The 25,439-nt window shown below is 35.9% G+C and overlaps 1 protein-coding gene across 4 annotated transcripts in view; it reads right to left on the bottom strand.

Moving 5' to 3' along the window:
* Positions 1–25,439, bottom strand: part of IFT80 (intraflagellar transport 80) — a 107,341-nt gene that overhangs the window by 71,055 nt on the left and 10,847 nt on the right. For 3 of the 4 annotated variants that reach the window (XM_089910955.1, XM_089910952.1, XM_089910954.1), the window contains exons 1-3: positions 20,588–23,725; positions 11,230–11,340; positions 9,638–9,706 (exon numbers count right to left, since the gene is read on the bottom strand). In XM_089910955.1, the coding sequence (XP_089767081.1) occupies positions 9,638–9,706; positions 11,230–11,340; positions 20,588–21,110 (703 nt within the window). In that variant the 5' untranslated portion in view covers positions 21,111–23,725. Of the gene's footprint in view, positions 1–9,637; positions 9,707–11,229; positions 11,341–20,587; positions 23,730–25,439 lie in introns of those variants that run through there. The other variant, XM_089910953.1, reaches the window with a different exon arrangement.

Raw genomic sequence — 25,439 nt, 5'->3', positions numbered from 1 at the left:
AAGCCTGATACTGAAACATAGACCAGGTTAAGATTGACTGTTGAAAATCTACTGTGAGCAACTGATAAACTATATTTTTTACTAATTTTGACCTTGCTGAGAAAATACGGAGCTTTTAGGACTTCGAGAGTGTGCTATGGAAAAACGTAAAATAAATATACTTCATTATGTTAAGATATAAAAAGGTATCAGAAAAGTCATGATTTATCATTTCCCATCATCAACAACTCTTGTGTCGTGATTTGATATGATTTCAAATCCACTCGTTCACGAAAAAATGAAGTTGTTTTGATCTAAGAATGAAGTTGTTTTTATAAGGAAAGCCGTTTTGCTATAAGAGTGAAGGTGTTGTGTCAGGAGATCATCATGGACATTTGAGGCTGCTGATGAAGCGCTCTGTAGCTCAGCTGCTGAGGGGCGCCACTGGCGGCTGATCAATAAGAACAAATGAATAAGCAACTATGGCGAGGAGACATTTAGACTATAAATATCCAGAATCCTGAGGACTATCTGAGAATGTCTGGCCTCAGCAAGGTGACTCTGTTCATCAAAATAGGTCTCTGAAGACCCTGGGGCATTAGCTTCCTGCAAGGGTAAGACCCTTTACCAGCAACAGTGAAAACACTGCAGCGGCCCCACCAAGATCATTCACCCGGTCAACACTTGAGTCTTCTTCCCTAGCAGTGTGCTCCAGCGGCAACATTCGACTTTTGCTTTTGTGCCTTCAGCTTGTGGTTGACTAAGCTAACTCTCCTGAGAACCAACTGGTAAAAAGGTACACCTCAACTAAATTTGGACTTCTTTATTATCATTGGTTTGGAGAATATTTCTTTGTTGGCTTCTTAAGAGACATTATTCTGGGGACTTCCCTGGTGGTCCAGTGGGTAAGACTCCGTGCTCCCAATGCAGGGGGCCCGAGTTTGATCCCTGGTTGGGTAACTAGATCCCGCATTCATGCCGCAACTAAGAAGTCTGCATGCCGCAAATAAAAAAAGATCCTGCATGCTGCAACTAAGATCCAATGCAGCCAAAAATAAAATAAGTAAATTTATTTTTTAAAAAAGAGCTGTTATTTCACTGTACATGAATTATACTTCAATAAAAATGGGGAAAATTAAAAACAAATTATTTTTTTAAATAAATAATGAATATCATATCAATTGAGAGCATTAAATTATCTGTGCTCCACTGTCTGACCCAGTTACCTATTCATTAGAACCTGTTCATTAGGGAAGTGAATCAAGTTTATATAATTAATCTATGAAATATTAACCTATTTATATTTATAAAACAAAGCTTTTAAAAATTGTCTAGGATTCCTAAGTCAGACAATTGTAGCAGTTGACTTTATGTGAATGATTGAATAAATCTTTCAGTAATTTACATTCTCAGTAAAATGAAATCTGAATCTGAGGATTTACAAGCAATCAGTAAGATGTTTATTTAAATGGAAAACCCAACTGATGCTAATCAACAGGGAGTAATCAGTAATCAACAGGGAGTAAATTTCAGAAAGATAAATGCTGTGTTTAAGTGGCACCCTACTCCTTTAGTGCCATTTTTTTCCCAACCAGAACGTAATTCAACTGTGAGCAAGTCTCAATGGTTTACAGGACTTACAAATCTGATTTACACCTAGTCCAAAAAACTCCTGAAGCATTCCTTTCATGGTGTAGGTTAGATATTATATTGGGTCTAAACATCCTGTTCAGTCGGTGACATCTAGGATTGTCCTGTATCAGAGGAACCTACAGATGAGCAATGAGATGGCTGACCTCAGAGGGTACTTCTTCTAAACTTAGTAAGTATATTCTCTTGAAACATTCTCTGGGAGTAGCCAGGAGCTGACCTGGGCTTCAAAGTAAATCTCCAAATGAACAGAGTTCAAGTCTAATAAACTCCCCAGAAAATGTAAATCAAAATTTCAGATATTCCAAACATGATTCTTGGTGAGGACAGTAAGGGAATAATAGAGGAAAGCTTACTTGATACAGTGGTAGAATTATAGGTGCCTTCTTTATTTCCATTATTATAGTTGTAAGTATTGTGCAAAAAAAGTAAATTTATGTATTTTAATTATAGACTATCAAATCTTCATGAATACACTCAGTAAAATAACACTTTCCTGAGTGTATACAAAACTATGACAAACATCTACCCCCAAGGAAATAATTCAGTAAACACAGCTCCCATTGAGTTATACAGGATGTGACTCTAGTCCTTTAGTTGTGGTAAAAGGCATGGTTTGGGGTATAGGATGAGGAGTTAGGGACTCTTATGTCTTCTTTCACATTGAATTTGTGGCCCCATTAAGTCAACTGTGTCACCATTTCCTTGTTTATAAACCTTATAAATCTTCAGAATACTTATCTCTCCTGTTAGGACATGGAGATTATTCATTTCCTGCTTATAAAACAATTTTTTAAATAATAATGCTGTTAAAGAAACAGGTATAGTAATTTATAGAATAAAATGAAATAGGCTTATAGAGGAAAATTTAAGTAATTCTTTTGTTACAGCATGTGGTTTTTAACCACATTCCTTCAATCAAAAAACAAATATAGAGTTACTTATGATAAATAAGCAATCCTAAATAAGATCAATAGCTAAAGAAGTTCCAGCTTCCTAACCACCAATATTCAAAATGAATATAACAGACTTCCCTGGTGGCGCAGTGGTTAAGAATCCGCCTGCCAGTGCAGGGGACACAGGTTCGAACCCTGGTCCGGGAAGATCCCACATGCCGTGGAGCAAATAAGCCCATACGTCACAACTACTGAGCCTGCGCTCTAGAGCCCGTGAGTCACAACTACTGAGCCCGCACGCCACAACTACTGAGGCCTGCACACCTAGAGCCCATGCTCCACAACAAGAGAAGCCACCGCAATGAGAAACCCATGCACCACAACGAAGAGTAGCCCCCACTCACCACAACTAGAGAAAGCCTGCGCAGCAATGAAGACCCAATGCAGCCAAAAATAATCAATCAATCAATAAATGAATGAATGAATAAATGAATATAACATCAAGAACTAAGAGAACTCTTCCTTATATTCATTCTTTATATTTATAATAAAACGTTAAGTGTGAAACTCCTGTATATATGTTTTTATCGCTATACAACTTCTGATTTGGGTGGTTTTGGAGAAGGCCATATTGAAAGTGGATGAATTAGCTTCACAGAGAAAATGATTTCTATTATAAAAAATTCATCTCACTAGCATTTGAAACAAATCTTTAATATTTAAAATGTTTTTAAAAAACGTATTTATTAAAGCACTGAATTACTCCCAATGCTACACTTCACTTTGCAAAGTCAGTATGGAAATAATAATATAGCCTTCAGGTTAAAAAACTTTACAACAAAAAGTTTAGCAAATTATATGATAAGATGTTATTAATTTCTTTATTAACAAAAATGGACAAAAAACAAAAGTAGTTTTATAATAATTAATTTCTTGTTTTTTATATTGGGAATTTTTATTTATGCTCCATTTCAGTTAAGACACTCAAAAAGATCTTGTTTTTCTGACTTTGTACACTAAGATCATGTGACCTTTTTGACATTTTTTAAGAAACCACATGCACCTGGGGTTGTGTTAAATGTCAGACCCTTATCTCTCTGTAAAACAAATTATCTAAATTCTTTCAACTTGTTGAAGGCATTTTAAACCACAGAAAAGGAGGCAAAAATGTATTTCAATTGTTTTAAGGAAGTACATGGTCAAATATACCATGTTTTTCACATTCATACTAAAAGGTATCCCCTAAAAAATGTTGTTTTTGCATGCTTTTAAGAATGATTTTGAAACAAACTCTCACTATTACAATGAAGCATTAGCTACCTTTGCCTTGAGTGCAGTATAGGTCTACACCTTGTGAGTATAAGTAAAGAACTTAGAGCAGAGTTTGGCACTCTATAAGCACGACCTGTTAGCTACTACCACTACTACTTTGTAATGCAATAAGCAACCATTTGTTATTGTGTTGTGCATGGGAGTAGACACTCAAGTATTTTGGTTGTCAAATCATTAAGAATTCAAAAACAAAGAATTATTTCCCTTTCATTCTATTTGTAGGGACATGTATTAACAAATAAGTAATATCGAGTGGGATTTATTCCTCAAAAAAACAACTTTTTGGTTGTGTATGCCACTGGGTCAATACAGAGAAAAAAGCTGAAATGAAGGCATTTGTTTCTTTAGTTTCTAGCCTCAGTCAGCTCTCCCTTGGGGATCTCAACTTCCTCCATAGCTTCACCTTTCACCTTTCTGTAACTGACACACAATAATATTTCAGCCTTTACCTCTGAGCTCTAACACATTTCCACTTGCCCCAAAGACATGCCAGAACTTCAAACTCTACATATTCATATATCATCCCTCCACACATATCCCCTCACTTCTTCCTCTGAATTCTTCACCTCTTACAGGATTATCCATTCCTCTTGGCCACTGAGAACTATTCACTTTTTTCAACTACCCTCATCACTGACTCTGTTCAAGTCTTACTGCACAATAGCATAAAACATTTCAGTAACCTCTATACCAGCGACCCCAATTTAACCTCTGTCTCTTCTAATTTATCCTACATATTACTGCTAAGGTAATCTTCCTAAAAAGGCAGACTTTATCTCTTCCCTCCTGCTCATTTTTTTTTAAAGATTTTATATGCTTATAGAATAAACTCCAACCCCCTTCATTTAGCATCTGCGAATATCAGTGTCTTGGTCCCTCTGGCAGTACCATCCCTCACAGAGCCTACACCCTGGCCCAAGGGGGTTGCTCACCTGACTTCCACGCCTCACGCCATTCTGCCTCTGTGCCTCTGATCATCTAATTTCTTCCATAGCTCCACTTCATTGCCAACAAGCTCATTTATTTATCCTACCTAATTTCTTTATCCTTCGAAGCCTAATTAAAAGATGCTGCAGTATTTGCCAGGAAGCTTTTCTGATACTTTCTCTCCCCCACAAAGCATTCATTTCTGCTTTCCTGTCCTCCCACAATGCCTTAAAGAAACGAGTACATTCTGCCTTGTGTTACAGTTATTTATATTTCCTTTACCAAATTCATTATAAACAGGTTCCATGTTTTGTCATCTCCTTCTTCTATTTGAATATAGTATAAGGGAAATGTCCTTAAAGGTTTGCAGTATTACTCTCTTCAATTTTAACCTATAATTAAAATATACAATGTAACACAAGATAGGGCTTCATTATAATTATCCTCGGCTTACACATTATTTTTCTCTAATAAGGAAAAATAATTTCTGATAGGCACCAGTAAGAATAGTTTTTAAACAAAGTCAAATTCCACCCCCTGCCCCACCCCCCGCTCAAAAAAAACCAAGATTAATGCTTTTTCTGTATTGGAAGAGAAGGTGATGACCATGACTTTTCTATCTTTATATCTGCCCCAATCATCAAGAAATGAATTTGGGAATTTTTCTACTCATCAAGGGAAAAGTACAATTAACATAAACATGTAGTAAAAATCACAGGATGCTTTCAACATTGTTTACATAATTCTGAGTCTTACAGTAATTCAGGCTTACGTTATTTCATTTTTGTGCCAAAATTTACAGTTTTTCTCCTCAAAGAAGCCAGGAGTCCCCGACCTCTACCTCCCTTGGTCTTTTTACTTGAACCTTTAGCATTTAGCTCTCAGTAGGTCAGATTTATAATCACCCTTGAAACTTGTAGCCTATAATATATCAAACCTTATAAATAACTAGGGATTTTTCTTTCAGGGTTAATGTGATTATAACTTAACTTCTCTAATGATTTTTCCCAGAGATAAAACAGGCAAAGTCTATCTATGCCTTATTAGGAAAGTGTGGGTGGCAACAATGATCAAAAATTCCAAAATTAGGGACTTCGCTAGTGGCACAGTGGTTAAGAATCCGCCTGCCAATGCCGGGGACACAGGTTTGAGCCCTGGTCCAGGAAGATCCCACATGCTGTGGAGCAACAAAGGTCATGCACCACAACTACTGAGCCTGCGCTCTAGAGCCCGCGGGCCACAACTACTGGGTCCATGTGCCACAACTACTGAAGCCCACGCACCTAGAGCCCGTGATCCACAACAAGAGAAGCCACCACAATGAGAAGCCTGCACACCACAACAAAGAGTAGCCTCCACACCCTGCAACTAGAGAAAGCCCGTGTGTAGCAACAAAGACCCAACACAACCAAAAATGAATTCATTTTAAAAAATTCAAAAATTAAAAGCATAGTTCTATAGTGAATTTATAATTCTTAATCTAGAAAAAGATATCAGATTATTCAGTTGAAATACCAGTAAGTTAACTAAAATAAAATCTACCTAATTTAGTTTTGTTCATTAATCTCATAATTAACATAAACCTTGAGTGAGAAGAATAAGATTCAAATAGGATAAAAATGATCAGCAGTTTCACAGCCATTTGATGTTAAGGAAATTACAGCTATTTGGAATGTTGATGTAAAATACCATTACATGATCCAATGAATACATAATAAAATTACCTATCTTATAAGACATAATATGTACTTTAGCTTTTAAGAAAATCCTATTTATCCATCTATTTGAGAGGAAGAAAAAATTAAAAAGAGCACCACCCATCCCTCTCCAAAATAAATACTATGAACAAAAACTAACTCAAAATCGATCATAGACCAAAAAAAGATCACACATTTAGCGTAAGCACTAAAACTATAAAACTCTTAGAAGAAAATATAGATGTAAGTCTCCATGACTTTGGATTAGGCAATAGTTTCTTAGATCTAACACCAAAAGTAGAAACAATCAAAGAAAAAAATAGATAAACTGAATTTCATCAAAACTTTTGTGCTTCAAAAGCTATCATCAAGAAAATGAAAAGGAAACCCACAGAATTGGGAAGTTGCATATCCAAGTTGCAAATCATATATCCAATAAGAGTCTATTGACCAGAATATATATAAAGAACTCTTACAACTCAACAATAAAAAGACAACCCAATTAAAAAATATGCAAAGGATTTTAACAGATATTTCTCCAAAGAAGACCTACAAATGGCCAAAAAGCACATGAAAAGAGGCTCAATATTATTAGTCATCAGGAAAATGCAAACCAAAACTACAGTGAGATACCACTTTACAGTCACTAGGATGATTGTAATAAAAAAGACAGTAACAAGTGTTGAAGATTTGAAGAAACTGGAACCTTCATATATTTCTACTGGGAATGTAAAATGGTATATTCACTTTGGAAAACAACTTGAAGAAGATTTTAATTCACTGATATGAAACCACCTCCAAGACAGTTCACAATTCAAGTGAAAAAAAGCAAGGAGCATATTAGAGTAGATACAATATGCAACCACTTGTTTATAAAAGGGAAAAAAAAGAACATATAAAACGAAATTTCCTACACAAGAAAATGGTAACACCAGTTGCCTCTGGGAATGTTTGCTGGGTGGCTGGAAGACAGGGGTAATACGAGAGACATGGGTAGTATTTAATAGATAACTTTATACCCTTCTTTATGCTTTAAATTCTGAACCATGTGAATGTAGTATCTATTAAAAATTAATACTTAAAAAGATGTAAGTGCTCCCTGCAAGGCACATACTAACAATCAAAATTTTATGATCACTATTATTGAAAATATGAGTTGCAAACTCAAATTCCTTCAGAGATTTATGTTGTGTCCTACCATGTAATATAAATGAGTGAAGTATGTAGAGTGCAAGAAAAATAAGAGAAGCTTAAAATCCAACTAAAAATGGAGCAGCCACTACTGAACTCCAGCCGACTGTATTTGTTCTGGAAAGCAGACTTAATGTTGCCAGTTCTTCCAATTTTTCAAGACACCAGAAATCCAAATATGTATGTAAAATATCCTAATTTTTAATGTTGGGCCTGCACCATGCTAGTGGGGCAGATTCAGCCCACGGGCCATCTGGTGATTTCTGATGTATAAAAAGTCCTTAATTTATGAATATATTGGGCTTCCAAACTGCCTCTGCACGTTTGGGAATTCTAAATGCATTTTCTCTATAAGAGTAAAATAAGTAGCAATCTGGTTTCCAGACCTATTATACAGGTAAACTATAGTACTGAACCAACAGCACTATGTCATCTACCCTCTATGATTAACAATGTTTATGTTAAACAACTTATTCTAAGTTTCAACTTTAGACTTTGTAAAGTCCAAAATGGTAGATCCAAGGGGTAATAAAAGGGAAGGAGATGATTGGGAAGAATTTAAAGAAAGAGAAGGAGCTGTACGGGGACAGTGGTGAAGGATCTTAGGCAAGAATTCAGATTATTATAATGGGTAATGAGATAAGCTTTCAAAATTTCTCTGAAGATCTGTGTCTTCTATAGACAACATATTTAGCAAAAGAGAAAAGAAAGGAAAAAAGGATATGTCTCAGTAGCAGCAACAGCTGAAAAGAACTGCAGCCCCATCTCCAAGAGGGTGGTGATGATCTCTAAACGAATTGTGTAGCTTCTCATAAATCAGACATCAAAAGGTAAGAATGCCAAATAATTAGCTCTAACAAAAATTTTAAAGCCAAAAGTAAATGCCCATGCCTACTAGAAGATTAAAATAAAATTTATTCTCTAAAGGTATACTTCATTACTAAAGCAACAATAAATTGACATCTTTCCCTAACAAATTTACTGATGAATGTTTCTATGAACTCTAAATTTTCCACTCACGGATAAATATTCTATTTGGAGACCATCTGTACCAAAGATTTAACCTCAGGAGATAACCACTACCTATTACTTATGGCTACCTTTGCTAACATTTGGTTGATGTGTAGCTAAAGAAATGTAACTATTTTAACATATCCTAAGAGTAAACATGAGCTAAAAAATGAAATCTGGAAATTTTTGGAAGTCAGTTGTTAGAGATGCTTCACAAAATGACTTTATCATATACTTCTGAAGAATAATCTGCAAACTTTTTGGCAGCCTGTCTCTGAAGATCAGCTGATATGGGCTCAGGACAACATTAAAACTGCTTTATTGTTCCTAAGTAAACCTAATTTGGAAAATAAATCTGCTACATGGAAAAAAATCATATGTCATCTAAATCCCAACAGGTAGGACCACTGGATTGACTTTATGGGCACTTCTTCCCAATGAACATGGAAAACCAAGCTGCTGCTCTAAGTAGTTGTAGTTTACCAAGTTTTGAATCATAAGAGTATCTGTTCCCCTCCATTAGTATAGATGTACAACATAATTTAGAAAGGGTGCTATTATTATGATATAATTAGAACTTTTTAAGTAAGGAGATACTCAGTGTTTTCTATTATTATTATTTACTTAACTAGACACCCAATCCTGTTCTAGATAGGATATGCTCATGATGCTTCAGAATTATTTTAAAAAGAATCATTAGCCTATAACTCCATTTATATAGATTCACTAACAAAGAAAAAGCGTTTGAGTGGGTCTTATATTTCTTGGCTCAAACAATACAGTTACCATGGCCCATCAGGCAAAATGAAAGTAAGAGGAAAAAGTGTAAATAGAAATAAGAGATTTCAGGTTTTGAACCTGACCAAAATCAGCCTGAGGAACTATATTAGACTAACTATATTAGACTATTTTTACAGGAAAATGCAAAGACATTTAATTGATTATAATACATACCTTGCTGAGCTAAAGTTGATCTTAGCATTCCAGTCTTTGACCAGATTTTTATTTGTCCATCTTCTCCAACTATAAAGAGAAAAGAATTGATTTTTTATCTATAGGAAATAAATGCAAACATTAAATTTACATATAAAAATCAGCAGTATCTACACTAATGCACATTTAAAATTCAGACACGAGTTACTCTACTTAGATATCACTGCTTCCTAAATATAAAATTTAACTGAAATTACTTTGAAACAATTTTATCAAAGTAGCCTGACTTCAATGACAAAATTATTTTTTCCTTTAATCTTAGAAGACTTATGAGTATATTATTCAAATAATGCTTTCATTTTCACTGACGTCTCCATCCTAGAATTCTAAGAAAAGTGTTTTCAGTGTAATTAGAAGAGTTACAGCCAAATTCCAGTGAGTTGGGGACTGAATGGGGTGAAGTAATAAACTACTCTTTTGAACAGTTTGCCTGATGGGAAAGAAAGAAAGAGGAAGTTGTAGCTAGAATTATTTGTTAAAGGAGGGATTTTTATTTCTTTTTTCTCAATTTTCAAGATGAATGACATCTGAACACATTTATATGCTGAAAAAAAAAAGGGAAAGAAAAAAACACTGGAAAAGGAGAAGTCGAAAAAACAGGCAAGAGAAGAGAAACTCACTGATAAAAGTCCTACAGAAGGCCCAGGGGATAGGTGTGGTGGTTTTAAAATATATCCACAAATTCTTTGTTATTCCTTCTTTTAAGAAGTGAAGCTTAACTTCTCTCTCCTTTCTCCTTCAGTTTGGTCTATACTTAGTGACTTGCTTCTAATAGAATATGGTGGAAATGATGGAGTATGACTTCCAATGGTGGGTCATAAAATATATTGTGTCTTCCATCTTGCTCTCTCTTGGATCACTCACTCAGGGAGAAGCTCCAGCTGTCACGTTGTTAGAACACTCAAGCAGCCCTATGGAGAGGCCCATGTTGTAAGGAGCTAAGTAAGGCTTCCTGCAACAGTCATAGAGGAAGTAAGACCTCTTGCCAACAGCCATGTGAGTGAGCCATCTTGGAAGCAGATCCTCCAGCCCCAATGGGGCTTCATATAACTGCAGCCCCATCCAACTTCTTGATTCTGAGACAGAACCACCCAACTAAACTGTTCCCTGTCTCACAGAAACTGTGAGATAATACATGTTTACTATTTTAAGTCACTAACTTTTGGGATAACTTGTTATATAATAATAGATAACTAATATGATAGGTGAAGATAAGAATCCCTGCAGTAGGGCAGGAGATGGAAAAGAGATGGAAGGGGGGTAAAGTTAAATGAAAATATTTTGAATTTTAGAATTTTAAAGAATTAAAAGTTTTATTTACCCCACACTTGACCATTCCAAAACCTTCTTGACAGAACATTCTTCATAAGCCATATAGGAAAACTAATATGACACTCTGAATGATAACATTATATAGCAGTCTAGATCAATACTGTGCCAATTATTTGCTATTAGACAATGAAAGACACTATTGCTAAATGAAAATATTCTGTTCCTTTGGAAATTTTTCTTTAAAAATTTCATTTTAAATGTCATTTTTGCAGATAACCTACCTGTAACTAATGCTGTTCCTTCATAATTCCATCGTCCAGCAAGTACTGCTCCACAGTGAGCTTCCACACTTTTTTCCACTCTTCCTAACTTAGAAATCAGATGAAATTTGCCTAAAAGAAATTAAACTTGAGAAATCTATTTTATTAAATTAATTTATCCAATCAACAAACATCTGTTGAGTATCTACTAGTAGACTAGTTAGCATAGTGCTAGGCATGGGAGATACCAGGGCAAATAATATAATTATTCTTACTCTCAAGGGACACTCAAATCCATTGGGAAACAGGCACAAAAACAAAAATATACAACCTTGAAACAAGTGGTGTGACAGAAATATATATATGATACTATGATAGTTCAGAGGGACAATAAAATTCTGCTGGGATATGGTCAAAGAGGGCCAAGAGGAATGTCAAGAAAGCCTTCTATTTAAGCAGAACTTTGCAGTCTTTCTTTTTTTTTTTTTTTTTCTTAAAAACAGGCTATAGAAAAGTTAGGAAAGGTGTAGAGGAGAGGAACCAAGATAGTTAAATGGTGTTAAAAGATAAACTGAGGCATATTAAAAAATATTGAGTTTGGGGGAATTCCCTGGTGGTCCACTGGTTAGGGCTCCTCTCTTCCACTGCAGGGGGCCCAGGTTCGATCCCTGGTAGGGGAACTAAGATCCCAAAAGCCACGCTGGCAAAAAAACAAAACAAAAACAAAAACTGGACTTTGTGCAGAAATCAATTCCAATCCAGCAGTGCCAAACTTTAAGTGGTTAGGAACGTTCCACTGACAGGAGCTCAGGGAGAGACTTCTATAGAGAAAAGGCAGAAGTAAAGTAAGGATACTATTGATTGACTACAACTTAAAGCCTGGTTGGCTGTTTGTGATTGGTTGCCCTTAGGTTTCAATTTCATAATCTTGAAGCATTCATTTACAGGCTTAGATTTTGGTTTGCAGAGGTATACAGCATTAGAGTCACCTCAAGTCTAAAGGCCTCCTTGTTTAACTAATTTAATAACTGATAATCCCAAATTTTCAAATTCTTGCCTTATTTGATTTTACACTGTACCAGGCAACAGGTAGACAAAAAGAAGCAAGTTACTTAGTTGCTGTTCTCAAAAAGTTCACACATACATAGGCAAACAGCAAAAGGCTTACAACTTCAAAGGACCTAAGCAAACTATATAAGAGATGTCAAGGGAACAAATCAACTGTACAAAGAATAAGTGCTACAGGAAGCCAAAAAAATAATCAGTGTGGTTTTGAATGATCATGAAGTCTAATAATATATAGTTTGTAATGAAATAATTAAGTACAGTTGGTCCTCCACATCCAAGGGTTCTGCATTCTTGGACTCAACTAATTGATTTAAAAAATACATAAATAAATAAAAACAAAAAACCAGAAAGCTCCAAAAGCAGAACTTGAATTTACCCTGTACCAGCAACTATTTACATAGCATTTACATTGTATTTACAACTATTTACACAACATTTATACTGTATTAGGTATTATAAGTAGTCTAGAGATGATTTAAAATATGTGGGAGGATGTGTGTACGTTATGTGCAAATACTATGCCATTTTATATAAAGGACTTGAGCATCTGTGGATTTTAGTATCTACAGGGGTCCTGGAACCAAACCCCCTTGGATACAGAGGGACAACTGTACAGTAAAATTAGAAACTTTTCCCCAAATCAAAAAAAAGTATATATTTTTTGTAGCAAAAGAATGTGGCTTGCTTAATCAAATTTTGCCTCAGAGGATTTATTTTGTTTGAATTCATTTTTAACTTAAGGCTTTTCAAGATTCTGGACGAATATTAACAATCCATTAAAAATACATATGTAATAAGTCAGATGCTTTAGATGGCTTTAAAACATTTCTCTGGAGAGCTCTAATACAGATGGCTTTAAAATATTTTACACTTAGCACCCTGTGGCTATTTCACTGACCACCAACCTATTCCCATCAATAAAGTCATTCTCCCTTTTTACACACATTGCACAATATTTGTAGCTCTGTTGCAGCATTTTTTTATTGGACTGTGATTCTTTTCAGAAGGCCATGTCTTAGTCATATTTTTATTTGCAATAGTGCTTTACGTAAGCAGCATTTGTTAAATTTACCAACTCAGTAACCATACTTAGCAACTTAAAAAAAAAGACTACTTTGACATTCTTTTCTTTCTCATTCAATCTGAGAGCTGTCTTTTCCCATCATTCATTTTCTAGGCCCTCATCAATAAACTGCCCCTTTCCTTCATCTAACCACCCACTAGCGCCATCTACTTTTCCTCATATCTTCCTTTTAATTTTATATTTACCTCTGGGTTATTTTTCAATGTAACAAGATTATTATTATTATTTTTTTTTTGCGGTACGTGGGCCTCTCACTGTTGTGGCCTCTCCTGTTGCGGAGCACAGGCTCCGGACGCGCAGGTCCAGCGGCCATGGCTCACGGGCCCAGCAGCTCCGCGGCATGTGGGATCTTCCCAGACCGGGGCACGAACCCGTGTCCCCTGCATCGGCAGGCGGACTCTCAACCACTGCACCACCAGGGAAGCCCTAACAAGATTACTTTGAATTCAACTGTGCTATTACACTCTTTATGATACTAACCTAAAATTAATTTGGATATACTTTTTTTAATGCATTGCTTTAGAAAGAAAATACAAGGGGAAAAAATCTCAAGAGGAAACTATAAAGATGACATATACTGAGTGGCCATTATTTACTTTATCCAAACCTGTTTCACTAAATATTAGCATATCGCCTAGCACAAAACATCCACATACTAAATTGTTGCATGTAACGAATGAATCTATCACCAAAGAGATTAACCAAATAGCTCCTGAACCTGAAATGAAGGGTCCGAAAAATTTTCTTTTCTTTGTATTTTAGAAATTTTATGTATTTTTGATCACCGATATTTCTTATCCTAAAACATCGAATACTGAATTTCTGACAAGTGCTGAAATTATTCTTGCTTCCCATGACCTCACAGAAGACACATACTGGAACAACTAAGGCCAACTCTTTGCACAGATTTGACACTCAATAAATCTTTGGTCTTTGTAGTTTGATTGTTACAAATTGCTTGACTAGCACCCCCAGAGTAAAGCATAAATATAAAACTAAATATATCAAAAATTTTAAAAAACACAGTTATCCTTTTAACTATTTTGGTTCTTCTCTCCAGCTTTTCTATAACCTTTTAAAAATTCTAGACCAGGGCTTCCCTGGTGGCGCAGTGGTTGAGAGTCCGCCTGCCGATGCAGGAGACGCGGGTTCGTGCCCTGGTCCGGGAAGATCCCACATGCCGCGGAGCGGCTGGGCCCGTGAGCCATGGCCGCTGAGCCTGCGCATCCGGAGCCTGTGCTCCGCAACGGGAGAGGCCACAACAGTGAGAGGCCCGCGTACCGCAAAGTTATAAAAGGGAAAAAGAACAGAGTAAGTAGATTAAAATTACACGAAACACATTTCTTAAAGTTAGAAATGCCTTAAGAAATGTCTATGGAAACATGAGAAGGCTTGAAATAGGGTGCTAGGAAAAAGGTCACACGAGCACTTTTGCAGACTGCTTAATAGCAGAAAAGTTTTGGCAGATGGTTGCAAAAAGCCAGAGATCGGTAACCACTAACTTCTGACAGAAAGAAATGAACACATAAATGCTTTTTAAAGTGGGATTTTAAATGTACATATTAACTAATAAGAGAATATGAGGATTACTTTAAGATACCTAATACAATGTATAAAAATATTCAACTTTCACTAAATATAACTTAAGGAGTATCTACTGGCTTTACAAAAGATTTTATACCAGAATTCCTTTACATAGCAGCTCCCCTAATGCATTTTAAATCATTCTTTTTTAAATGTAAATCTTGCAATACATTGTCAAAGAAAGAAATATCTCCTCTAAAAAGTAGGATACAGCTGCATGAAATATTCAAAAAGAAGTAATAATGTTGAAGAGAGAATTATTGGTGAGACAAAATACTTGGCAAAAGTCTGCTTTATGTATTTCAGGACCTGTGCCCAAATCCCATGGATCTTTTTTGAATGTTACCACTAACACAGAAGATGGAGTGGGTATGACAAAGGGAACACTGGAGGAGTGATGAACAAACTCAAAAGCCGTAACCATTTTTGCCAGCCTTGGGGGAGAAAAATCAAGAGAAGAGAGTTGGTGCCAACTAGAAGAGGGAACCTCTTAGACAAAGAACTAAATTTTGAAAAAGAATTTTTTAAGTACTGGGTTAACATCATACAAAATGAAAAAGTCCTAGTGATCTGTTATACAATATTGTGCTTACACAAAAATTATATTATTAAATATTGCACTGTACACTTAAAAATTTATTAAGAGGGTGGATCTCATATATTTTTTAAACCAAAATAATATTTTTTATAGTATTTGATTAACAGAGAATACAGCATTGATACATAAAATGATCTCAGATGTTTATCTGGCAAGAAACACCTTGACTGACCACCTTTCAATAGCATCCACTTTCTTTTTTTTTTGAACATTTCTTTTTCTGTTTTTTTGTTTGTTTGTTTTTCCGTACACGGGCCTCTCACTGCCGTGGCCTCTCCTGTTGCGGAGCACAGGCTCCGGACGCGCAGGCTCAGTGGCCATGGCTCAGGGGCCCAGCCGCTCCGCGGCATGTGGGATCTTCCCGGACCGGGGCATGAACCCACGTCCCCTGCATCGGCAGGCGGACTCTCAACCACTGCGCCAACAGGGAAGCCCTCTTTTTCTGTTTTTTTGAACATTTCTGGATTCTGTTTCTTGTCTTACTCTTCTACTTCTTTTCTTTGAACTATCATCCTTTGCCTTCACTTTCACAAGATCCCAGATATTCCTCATCCCAGCCTAAGAGAAAACACTCAACTACCCTGCTTTGGTTCTCTCTTCTTCCTACATCTAGTTGTAGCATGTTATGTTACCTTATTTGTTTGTTTGTTTGTTTGTTTTTGTAGTAAACCTAAAAAAAGTAAACACTATAGTTTCTCAAGAGTCATAATATATTTTTCCACTTTTAATCTTGCAAATTTATCTTTAAATGATATTTGTCTTACTTTAGACTTTTTTCCCTATCAGAATTTTACCTAAAGCCAATGTGAAATAGAGACCCAAACAGCTATTCTTTAGTTAAGTGTACCTAAGTAGTCTTAATAAATCAGGGAAACACTCAGATAACAGAAATTATCAAGACTAACTATATTTACTGTCCATATTCATCAGATACAGGTCAATCTTCATACACTATTGACTTTAAAAAGGAAAATGAAAGGAAAATATATGGTAGACTTCCCTGGTGGCTCGGTGGTTAAGAATCCACCTGCCAGTGCAGGGGACACGGGTTCAATCCCTGGTCCGGGAAGATCCCACATGCCAGAGAGCAACTAAGCCCGTGCACCACAACTACTGAGCGCCACAGCTACTGAAGTCTGCGTGCCCTAGAGACCAAGCGCCACAACTACTGAGCCCATGCCCTGCAACTACTGAAGCCCGCGTCCTCTAGGGCCTGCATGCCACAACTGCTGAGCCCACATGCTGCAACTACTGAAGCCTGCGGGCCTAGAGCCCGTGCTCTGCAACAAGAGAAGCCACCATAAGAAGCCCGTGGACCACAATAAAGAATAGTCCCCGCTCGCTGCAACTAGAGAAAGCCCGCGTGCAGCAACAAAGACCCAACGCAGCCAAAAATAAATAAAAAGTTAAAAAAAAAAGAAAATATATGGTATGCCACCTTCTATGTAATAAAAAAAAGGTGAAATGAGAAAATATACATGTTTTTGTTTCTTTTTGCTAAAAGAAACAAGAAAGGATAAACCAGAACCAAAGGGATTGGTTACATACAGGGAATAAATAAAAATAGGGTGTATGGGATTGGGTGGGTAGGAGTAGTGACATTGCTGAGTATATTTTTTTATATAGTTTTGACTTTGTGGAACCATCCATGTAATATTTTACATATTTAAAAAATAATCAAATCAACAAGGATGGGGAGATGAGACCTTAAATGGAAAACAAACAGAAATAAATACACTTAACTATATTTTAAATGAATAGCAACAACACTAGTAAGGGGGAAATGCCAAGTAACTTTGAACACAAGACTTTGACTCTATATCCTTGACTCTATATCCTCAGTGTAAAGATAAAAACAACAGTAAAATATTAAACTCTATTTTTTTTTTGCAATAGTATGGATTAGCAATTCTGAAACAACCTGCTGTGTATTGTAGAATTAAACAAGTAAGTAAATATATTGAGAGTAATGGGAGCCAAGCTTCCTCACTGTTTCCAAGTATGGGGAAAAAAGACTAGAATTAACCCTGTGGTGCTGAATTAGAATTGGCAGTATCAGAATGAACTCATGATTTTTATCATGGAAAGGAAGGAAGGGAGAAAGGGGAAGGAAGCAAAGGAAGAGAGGGAGGGAGGGAGGAAGAAATTGCTGTAGATTTGTATATTTTAATACACATTTCTATTCATATTTCTTAGCTCTGTCCTGTGAAAGGGCCTTGAAGTAAACACATCCCATTGAAATAAGCATACCTGGCACACTCATCTTGGCTTTTAAATACCATTAAGCACCCAGAAAAGAACAAGTCTCCTTGGAGAAACAGCTGATTTGGAAGCTGGGACTGGGAAAGCACAAAATGAGCCTGGAACATCTTGTGCCAGCAAAGAAGTGCTCAAAAGATGGTGGGGAAACATACCCCCCAGGTAAAAAGAAAATTCATTTGAGCTGGCTTCACGGAGCTCCCACTGGCCAAATCTGGGACAATTGTAACATCAAAAATTTTAAATGGTAGTAATAGGATGCTCAAGAAATAAAATAAGAATCTATGAGTCTAATCTAAGTAAACAAATAAATAAATGGGCAGGAGACAGAAGGCTCTTCCTTGCAGTAAAATACCAACAAATCAATATAAAAGAAATTATGGAGTTAAAAAAAATCACCATTTGGCAACAATCTTAGTAATAAATGATTCAGCCAAGAGACATCAATAGATGCCAAGACAGTGGGAGGAAATCTGAGGAGGAAGAGAATATTTTTATATAGTCTGAAAGTATCCTTTCAGAAATTATTTATTAAAAGGGAAAAACATTAACTTTACACTAGATTAATTTAGTGAACACAACCTTTCAAAATAATCAAAGTTAAAGTCACCAATAATGGGTCAAATCAGCATCATGAATCTTCCAATCTGATGCCCTGAGTACTGCTGCTAAAAATGTGTAACTGGATTTAATCATGAAGAAACATCAGACAAACATGAATTGAAGGACATTCTGTAAAAATAACAGGCCTGTATTCTTCAAAACAGTGGAGATCATAAAAGAAAAACTGAGGGGTTGCTCCAGATTAAAGGAGGCTCGAGAGATATGACAAAATAATGTGTTATTCTGTACCAGAAAAAAACAAATTTCTATAAAAGATATCATTAGGACAATTGTTAAAATTTGAATATAAACTGTAGATTAGATAACAGTATTACATCAATGTTAAATTTCCTGATTTTGATCAATGTATTGTGGTTAAGTAACAGAAAATCCTTATTCTTAGGAAATGCATTGAAGTATTTACGGTTAAGGTAGCATATCTATAAATTACTCTCAAATGTTTCAGAAAAAAGTATATGTGGGGGGGGGGAGGCAGGGGGGAGAGAGAGAGAAAGAGAGAAAGAGAGAGAAAAGACCAGCAATGATAAAGTATATGGGACAAAATGTTAACAACTAGTGAATCTAGATAAAGGATATGCAGCAGTTATTTGTACAATTCTTGCAACCTTTCTATAAATGTGAAATTATAATAAAATTAAAAGCTTTTTTTAAAGTCAACCCTTCATTTTATCATAAGAGGTAAACTAAATTCTAGCTGTGCTCAGAGTCAATCTTGTAAGCGCTAGGCACTGTACCGAATACTTTCACACAGTATCTCATTTAATCAATATTCAGAAAACTAAGTTTAAAAATTACATGTAAAAGAATTAGAATCTGATGTGATTGTTTGCCATAACATCCCTTTCCTATTCTGGCTACAAAAGCCCTCTTCTCTTTCCCTTTCCACGGTGGCCTAAGGCCTGCCATGCTCTGTCAATCAGTGTCCCAGTACCTTGACTAAAATGATTCACTCAGTGACGGGCACGTGACCCAAGCTTGTCCAGGACCTCTCTGCATGTTGACTGCAAGTGATATTGAGGAAGAAGCACTCTCTCTGCTGACTTTTCTTTTCCTGTAGGGTAAGCCTTGGGCTGCTGGCTGCCATCATGCTCACCTTTTGGGGCCAGTCTATCCAAGAGATGGCAAGAATAGGGGCCTGGGAACTTCCCTGGTGGTCCAGTGGTTAAGAATCCACCTTCCAATGCAGGGGATGCGGGTTTGATCCCTGGTCAGGGAACAAAGTTCCCACATGCTGTGGGGCAACTAAGCCCACGCGCTGTAGAGCCTGTGCGCCACAACTAGAGAGCCCACGTGCTGCAACTACTGAGCCTGCGCACTCTGGAGCCTGCACGCCACTACTAAAGAGCCTGCACACCACAACTAGAGAGAAGCCCACACACCGCAATGAAAGATCCCGCATGCCGCAAGATCCCGCGTGCCGCAACAATGATCCCACATGCCACAACTAAGACCTAATGCAGCAAAATAAATAAAAAATAAATAAATAAATAAAATCTCAAGGGGTTGTGTATGTGTTATTTAAAAAAAAAAAAGAATAGGGGTCTCATGCAGCTGTGCTTAAAGATCTACCTCTGGAGCTAGGTAAACCAGAAAACTCCATCTGTGAATAAGTTAGCCAAGTAAGTTTCTGTTACTTTTGATGAATGTACTCTTAACTGATATAGTAGGTAAAGTGTAATACAGATGAAAAACAGTTCAAGTTATTTCTAGGAAAATTAAAACATTTCCTTAAAAAATAGAATAATCATGCTTTTTACTCACCAATAATAAAACTATGGTCAAATTAATCTCCAGCTCTGTAAGTAGAAATTAACATGTACTAGAAAATAAAGACTATATTTGATAGCTTACTAAATGAGTGTGTGTTGTACCATCTATTTTTAGTGTGGTTATGTTATACAGTTAAATTTGACAAAATTAGAAACCAAAACTGATAAAAGCCTAACAATACCTGCGAGCACAGAAAAAGTAAAGCCAGAGGTTCAGATTCAATCCCAGTATATGCCAGTTTAATTCACCTTCTTCTATGACAATAGTTTTATAGCCTATACACAGACAAACCGACTACATAGGAAATGGATAAACAACTCAAAACATGTCATACTAAAATGTTATGTCTTTTAAGTATAAAGATTAGCATATAACGTTTATTTAAAACTTACCATCAGAACTTGTGAGAACAAAGGTTTCTGCTTGAGTTTGTTTCTTTATGCCTAAACTTTTCGGAAACCAGTGAAGATCTATTGGGTAAATATCATCAGGCAGCTTTACTATTTGACTTGTTTCACTAGTTAACAAGTTCCACTTCACTATCTGGTGATCATCACTACATGAATACAGTTCTTCAGCAGTATTCCAGCCCACACAGCTTACTAATTCTTGATGTGTCACCATGTTAAGGAGATATAAAACACACACAAAAGTCTTCAGTCTTAATAAATACAATATTTTGCAGATGCAGATTATAAGAAGAGTATAAAATAGGGCCAAAGGTTTCAAGCTTCTAAGCCTATTTTTCATTTTATGACTTTCATATTTTTTCCATATAAGGAAAGGAAAATAAGCATCTATCAAAACAGTTGTAAGAAGAATGGAAAGCAAGATAAGAAACCCAGGTGCCAAAAGAGAAAAAAAGAAAGATTTGACTATATGAAAAATGTTAAATTGTGTTACAAAGTATTCCATAAACAAGGCAAAAGATACAAAAACATCTAACAGAACAAAAGGAATGAAAGGATCGACTCTAACCCATTGGGGAATAAGTGGGGAGAAAAGGGGACTATGCTTTTTTTATTTACATATATCTGTTTCATTTAAGTTATTAGAATAAGCATGTATTATTTTGATAAAAGTTTTCAAAAATCAAGTGTTAAAATAAGACTGACGGGACTTCCCTAGTGGCGCAGTGGTTGAGAATCTGCCTCCCAGTGCAGGGGACACGGGTTCGAGCCCTGGTCCGGGAAGATCCCACATGCCGCAGAGCAACTAAGCCCGTGCGCCACAACTGCTGAGCCTGTGCTCTAGAGCCCGCAAGCCACAACTACTGAAGCCTGCACGCCTAGAGCCTGTGCTCCTCAACGGGAGAAGCCACCACAATGAGAAGCCCGCACACTGCAATGAAGAGTAGCCCCCGCTCGCCACAACTAGAGAAAGCCTGTGAGCAGCAATGAAGACCCAACACAGCCAAAAATAAATAAATAAGTAAATTTATAAAAAAAAAGAAAAAAGAAAAAAAGACTGAAATCTAACAGTAAAATACCTGCTTAAATGACACATTATAATAATTCACCTAGGAAAAAATGTACAACTTAACAGCTGAAACTAAAATCCTACCAAATTTCCTGACATTAAATTCAGGAAGTAATTCAATTACAATTTACTGTACCTACAAGGTAATATGGATAAGATATGAACCCTAAAATTCTTACTTTAACCTATTTTTTCAGTCTCTGATTTATCAAGTGGATTTCTATAAACTGAGGTGTTCAAGTAGCCCTCACTTCCACCATCAGAACAGATTGCTTACCCTAGCAGAGTTGTGTATCTAAAGAAGGCACTTCAGTTTGTCATTTTTGAGATGCTTTCTCCTGCTTATATGTGGATTTGTATATTACCACATTATCCTGGTTGGGTTGTTTGCTCTTTTGTTGTTATTATATAATCATTTTACTGCCTTCTCTTCTCACCAATGCTTTCTACTGGCTCATCCAAGCAATCAGTAAACTCTAAGGAAAAAGAAAGAGACTATGTGCCAAATTATTCTGGGATGTTCTAAGATTTTTTTTAATACTTCAAAATATGATAGATTAAGCAAAATAACCAAAAAGGTAAAAAAGAAATTATGGAGAGTTCTTAAGAGACTGCACAAATAGGTAATAAAGTGGCATTGGAATACTCAGAATTCAAAGTAGAATCTAAACAAAAGGATCTGGATGTCCCATTAGACCATTACTGAAAAAAATTCTTCCAGTATAATTGCTATAGCTTAAACAATGTTAGGTAAAACCTTTAAAAAGGGAGAGTGTCAGGCGTAATCTAGAAAGAAAGAAAACACACATACACACACGCCCCAAAACAAAAAATACTAAGCTTATCCTCATAAAAACTGATGTAAGTACACATCAGACATATGTGACATGTCTTCAAACTAATAAGTTAACTAAAATTACAGGAGAAATGAGAGGACTGTCAGAATAAGAAAGTCTAAAAAGACTGCTATTCTTCAGCTTCAAAAGGTAAAAGCAGACAATAGACATAGTCAAAATCTAAAAGATTGTAAGCAGCATGAACTCCTGGGGGCACACTTTTAAAAGAGAATAAAAATGATTTAAGGAGAAATAAAAGGAATTATATCTTCACTCAAACGGTAAAAGAAGCAGACAAGACAATATTAATTCAAAGCGTTTGATCAAATGTCTAAAACAGTGCTTCTCTATCTCTGAAGGATCCTATTTTTCTTTATTTCAAATCTGTTACAGATCAACATTTTCTAAGATAAAATAAAAATGAATTACTAGAAAAATGATCTTATATTTGGATGTTGTGACTATCAAATTGCTACAAAAATTTCTTCCTTCTTACCTTCAATTTCTTTACTTATCCCTTCACAGACCTGCAATAAAGTCCACAGATGATACTTTTAGAAGCACTGGCCTAAATAACTAAGAATGAAGGTAAAGGGGCCTATCATATATTCCTGACACATAACTGGGAGTTCTTGCTGACAAAATATAAGGTCATACGTTTGAGAAATATTTATAATTGCCCCCTTCCCACGTGAAATACTAAAGGTCTAACTGCTCAGATTTCCCCAGCTTACCCTCCACTTTATTGTGAGTAAGAAGAAATAGAGCAGAACTCAATGAAAACATACTAGATCATACCAACAGATAAATTATTTGATTTTTTAAAAACTTCTCTTTAAGATTTTATTAGACTAAACAAAAACTGTTTTTTATGTACTTAAGTATAGTAGTAGTACTTAAGTAGAGTAAGAAAAATGTCAATAAAAATTTGAAAGTAAGATTTAGAGCAAATAGTTTGCATTGGAGAATTACCTGCAAAACAAGACCTCAAATATTTCAGAAACAATTTAGCAAAACTACCAATAAAGGAATGAAAAAAATCCATTATCCAACTAGACTACAAAAATAGAAGAAAACTTTTAATAATACTATAGTAAGGTGATCACAATAAGGTTTATAAGTATTAAAAGGATATGCTTTGGTTCTTTTAAAAGAGATATCTTCAGTCTCATGTCTCCACCTTCCAGCAAAATTTTAAAATGCCACTTGATTGTACTCACTGTAAAAATAAAAGGGGGAAAATATAGAATCTGCATTAAAAACAAACATATATACACAAAAAATTAAAAGTAAACAAAACATCTTAGCACCCCAAGGACACCAAAACACTTTCAATCCTGCTGGCAACAAATACATGGAAAGAGGAAGAAAACTAGTCAGTGTGCTAATTCTGGCAAGTGAGTGACTGGAGGCCTTGGGTTGGATGCCAGAAGTCCTCTACAACCTGCCTAAAACAGTCCTACAAGTACAGAACGCCACTAAATCTGGCCAGGTAAATAATTTCCAAGGGCTGTCCTGAGACCTAATCAAAAGATTTTTTAAACTGGGAACTGTTCAATGGCAGATCAATGTTGGTCCTGTTGAATGGATACACAATAAAATAAATTCCAAAGGTCTGATCGAGGGCTAAGATACATATTTTGAGCTTTAGTTATAGAACCCACATGGGAATACTATGACATCATCAACCTAGTGATCCAATCTGAGATTTACATTCTGTTGGAGGTAGATACACTGCCCAACAGTTATGGTTGCCATGGTGGCAAAGTGAAAAATAAGCGAGTTATTTAAAAGAGAGGTAATAAACCTATTATAAAAGCTATATAAAAATCACAATGTAAATGGCAAACAAAAATTTAGAAAAACAAGAGTAACACTCTCTCAAATAATCATGCTATCAAAAGATACAAATCAAGAAAATGCTAAATTGTCTGAATCCAATTTATAGTTGTGGGATTCTTTCTGAGTAATATCACTAGCCTAGAGAAAAAAATAAATGAAAGTGTAATTAAAAGAAAAAAATCCTCTTCACCAAGTAGAAAATTACTGCTAACTACATCAAAGAAGGTGTGAGTTATAGATAAGAATTCAGTGGGCCTACCTTAGATAATTTCTCATTCTCTCAAATCCAGAAGACTTTTAGATTGGCAAGGTGCTAAATACAGCTTTATCTCAAAGCACCTTTTTCACTTATTGTACTCATAAATTTGTGAGAATGGGGAGAAAATTGTTAAGACCACAGAAAAAAATCTGAAGTTTTCTATCCAGTCAATATGCAGCTAAGGTCAGAAACCTCTCTCCTCCAGTTCATTTAACAAGATTTATGTTCAACTTTAAAAGTATGAATCTGTGTATAGCGTCCAGAGCAAGAAAACAATTTCTCCTAGGCACACTTCTAAGGCTCACTTTTCGTCCTTAGGAGTTTTAGCACCTTTCTCAAAACTCCTTCCTTCTATCAGACCTCCTTCAATTAGAGGGGGGAAAAAGGTAAATACATGCTGCTTTTTCACAATAATTCAAATTCACCCAGCTTATAAGGATTTTAAAAGAATAAAGGCAGATAACTTGTTGATTCTGGACAAGAAAAAATATATATATATAGTCTGAATATACAACTACATTCAGAAACTTTAAAGGCATGATGTAGCCTATATCAAAATACCTCAAAGTGCTGAAATCCATAATAATTAGGAATCATTCCTCACCAAAAGAAATCATTATCCCATATAAGTCGTAAATGCAGTATGTTTTTCATGAGAAAGTAATCCGCAACTATTCAGAAACGTGGTGCCAAGGAATCAGAGAAAGAGGAGGCTGGCATCCTAACATTGGGAAGATTCTCTTTTGCTCAGAAAGCTCTTCCCCATACATCCTATTTAGCTGAGATCATCTGCATGAAGGATATGGGCATTCTGATGTGAGACTGAAT

The sequence above is a fragment of the Delphinapterus leucas genome, chromosome 4, assembly GCF_059928025.1.
Source record: "Delphinapterus leucas isolate spDelLeu-1000000601 "Yukka" chromosome 4, BTC_Dleu_Yukka2, whole genome shotgun sequence".
NCBI lineage: Eukaryota > Metazoa > Chordata > Mammalia > Artiodactyla > Monodontidae > Delphinapterus > Delphinapterus leucas.
This window is presented reverse-complemented; position numbering and strand designations above follow the sequence as displayed.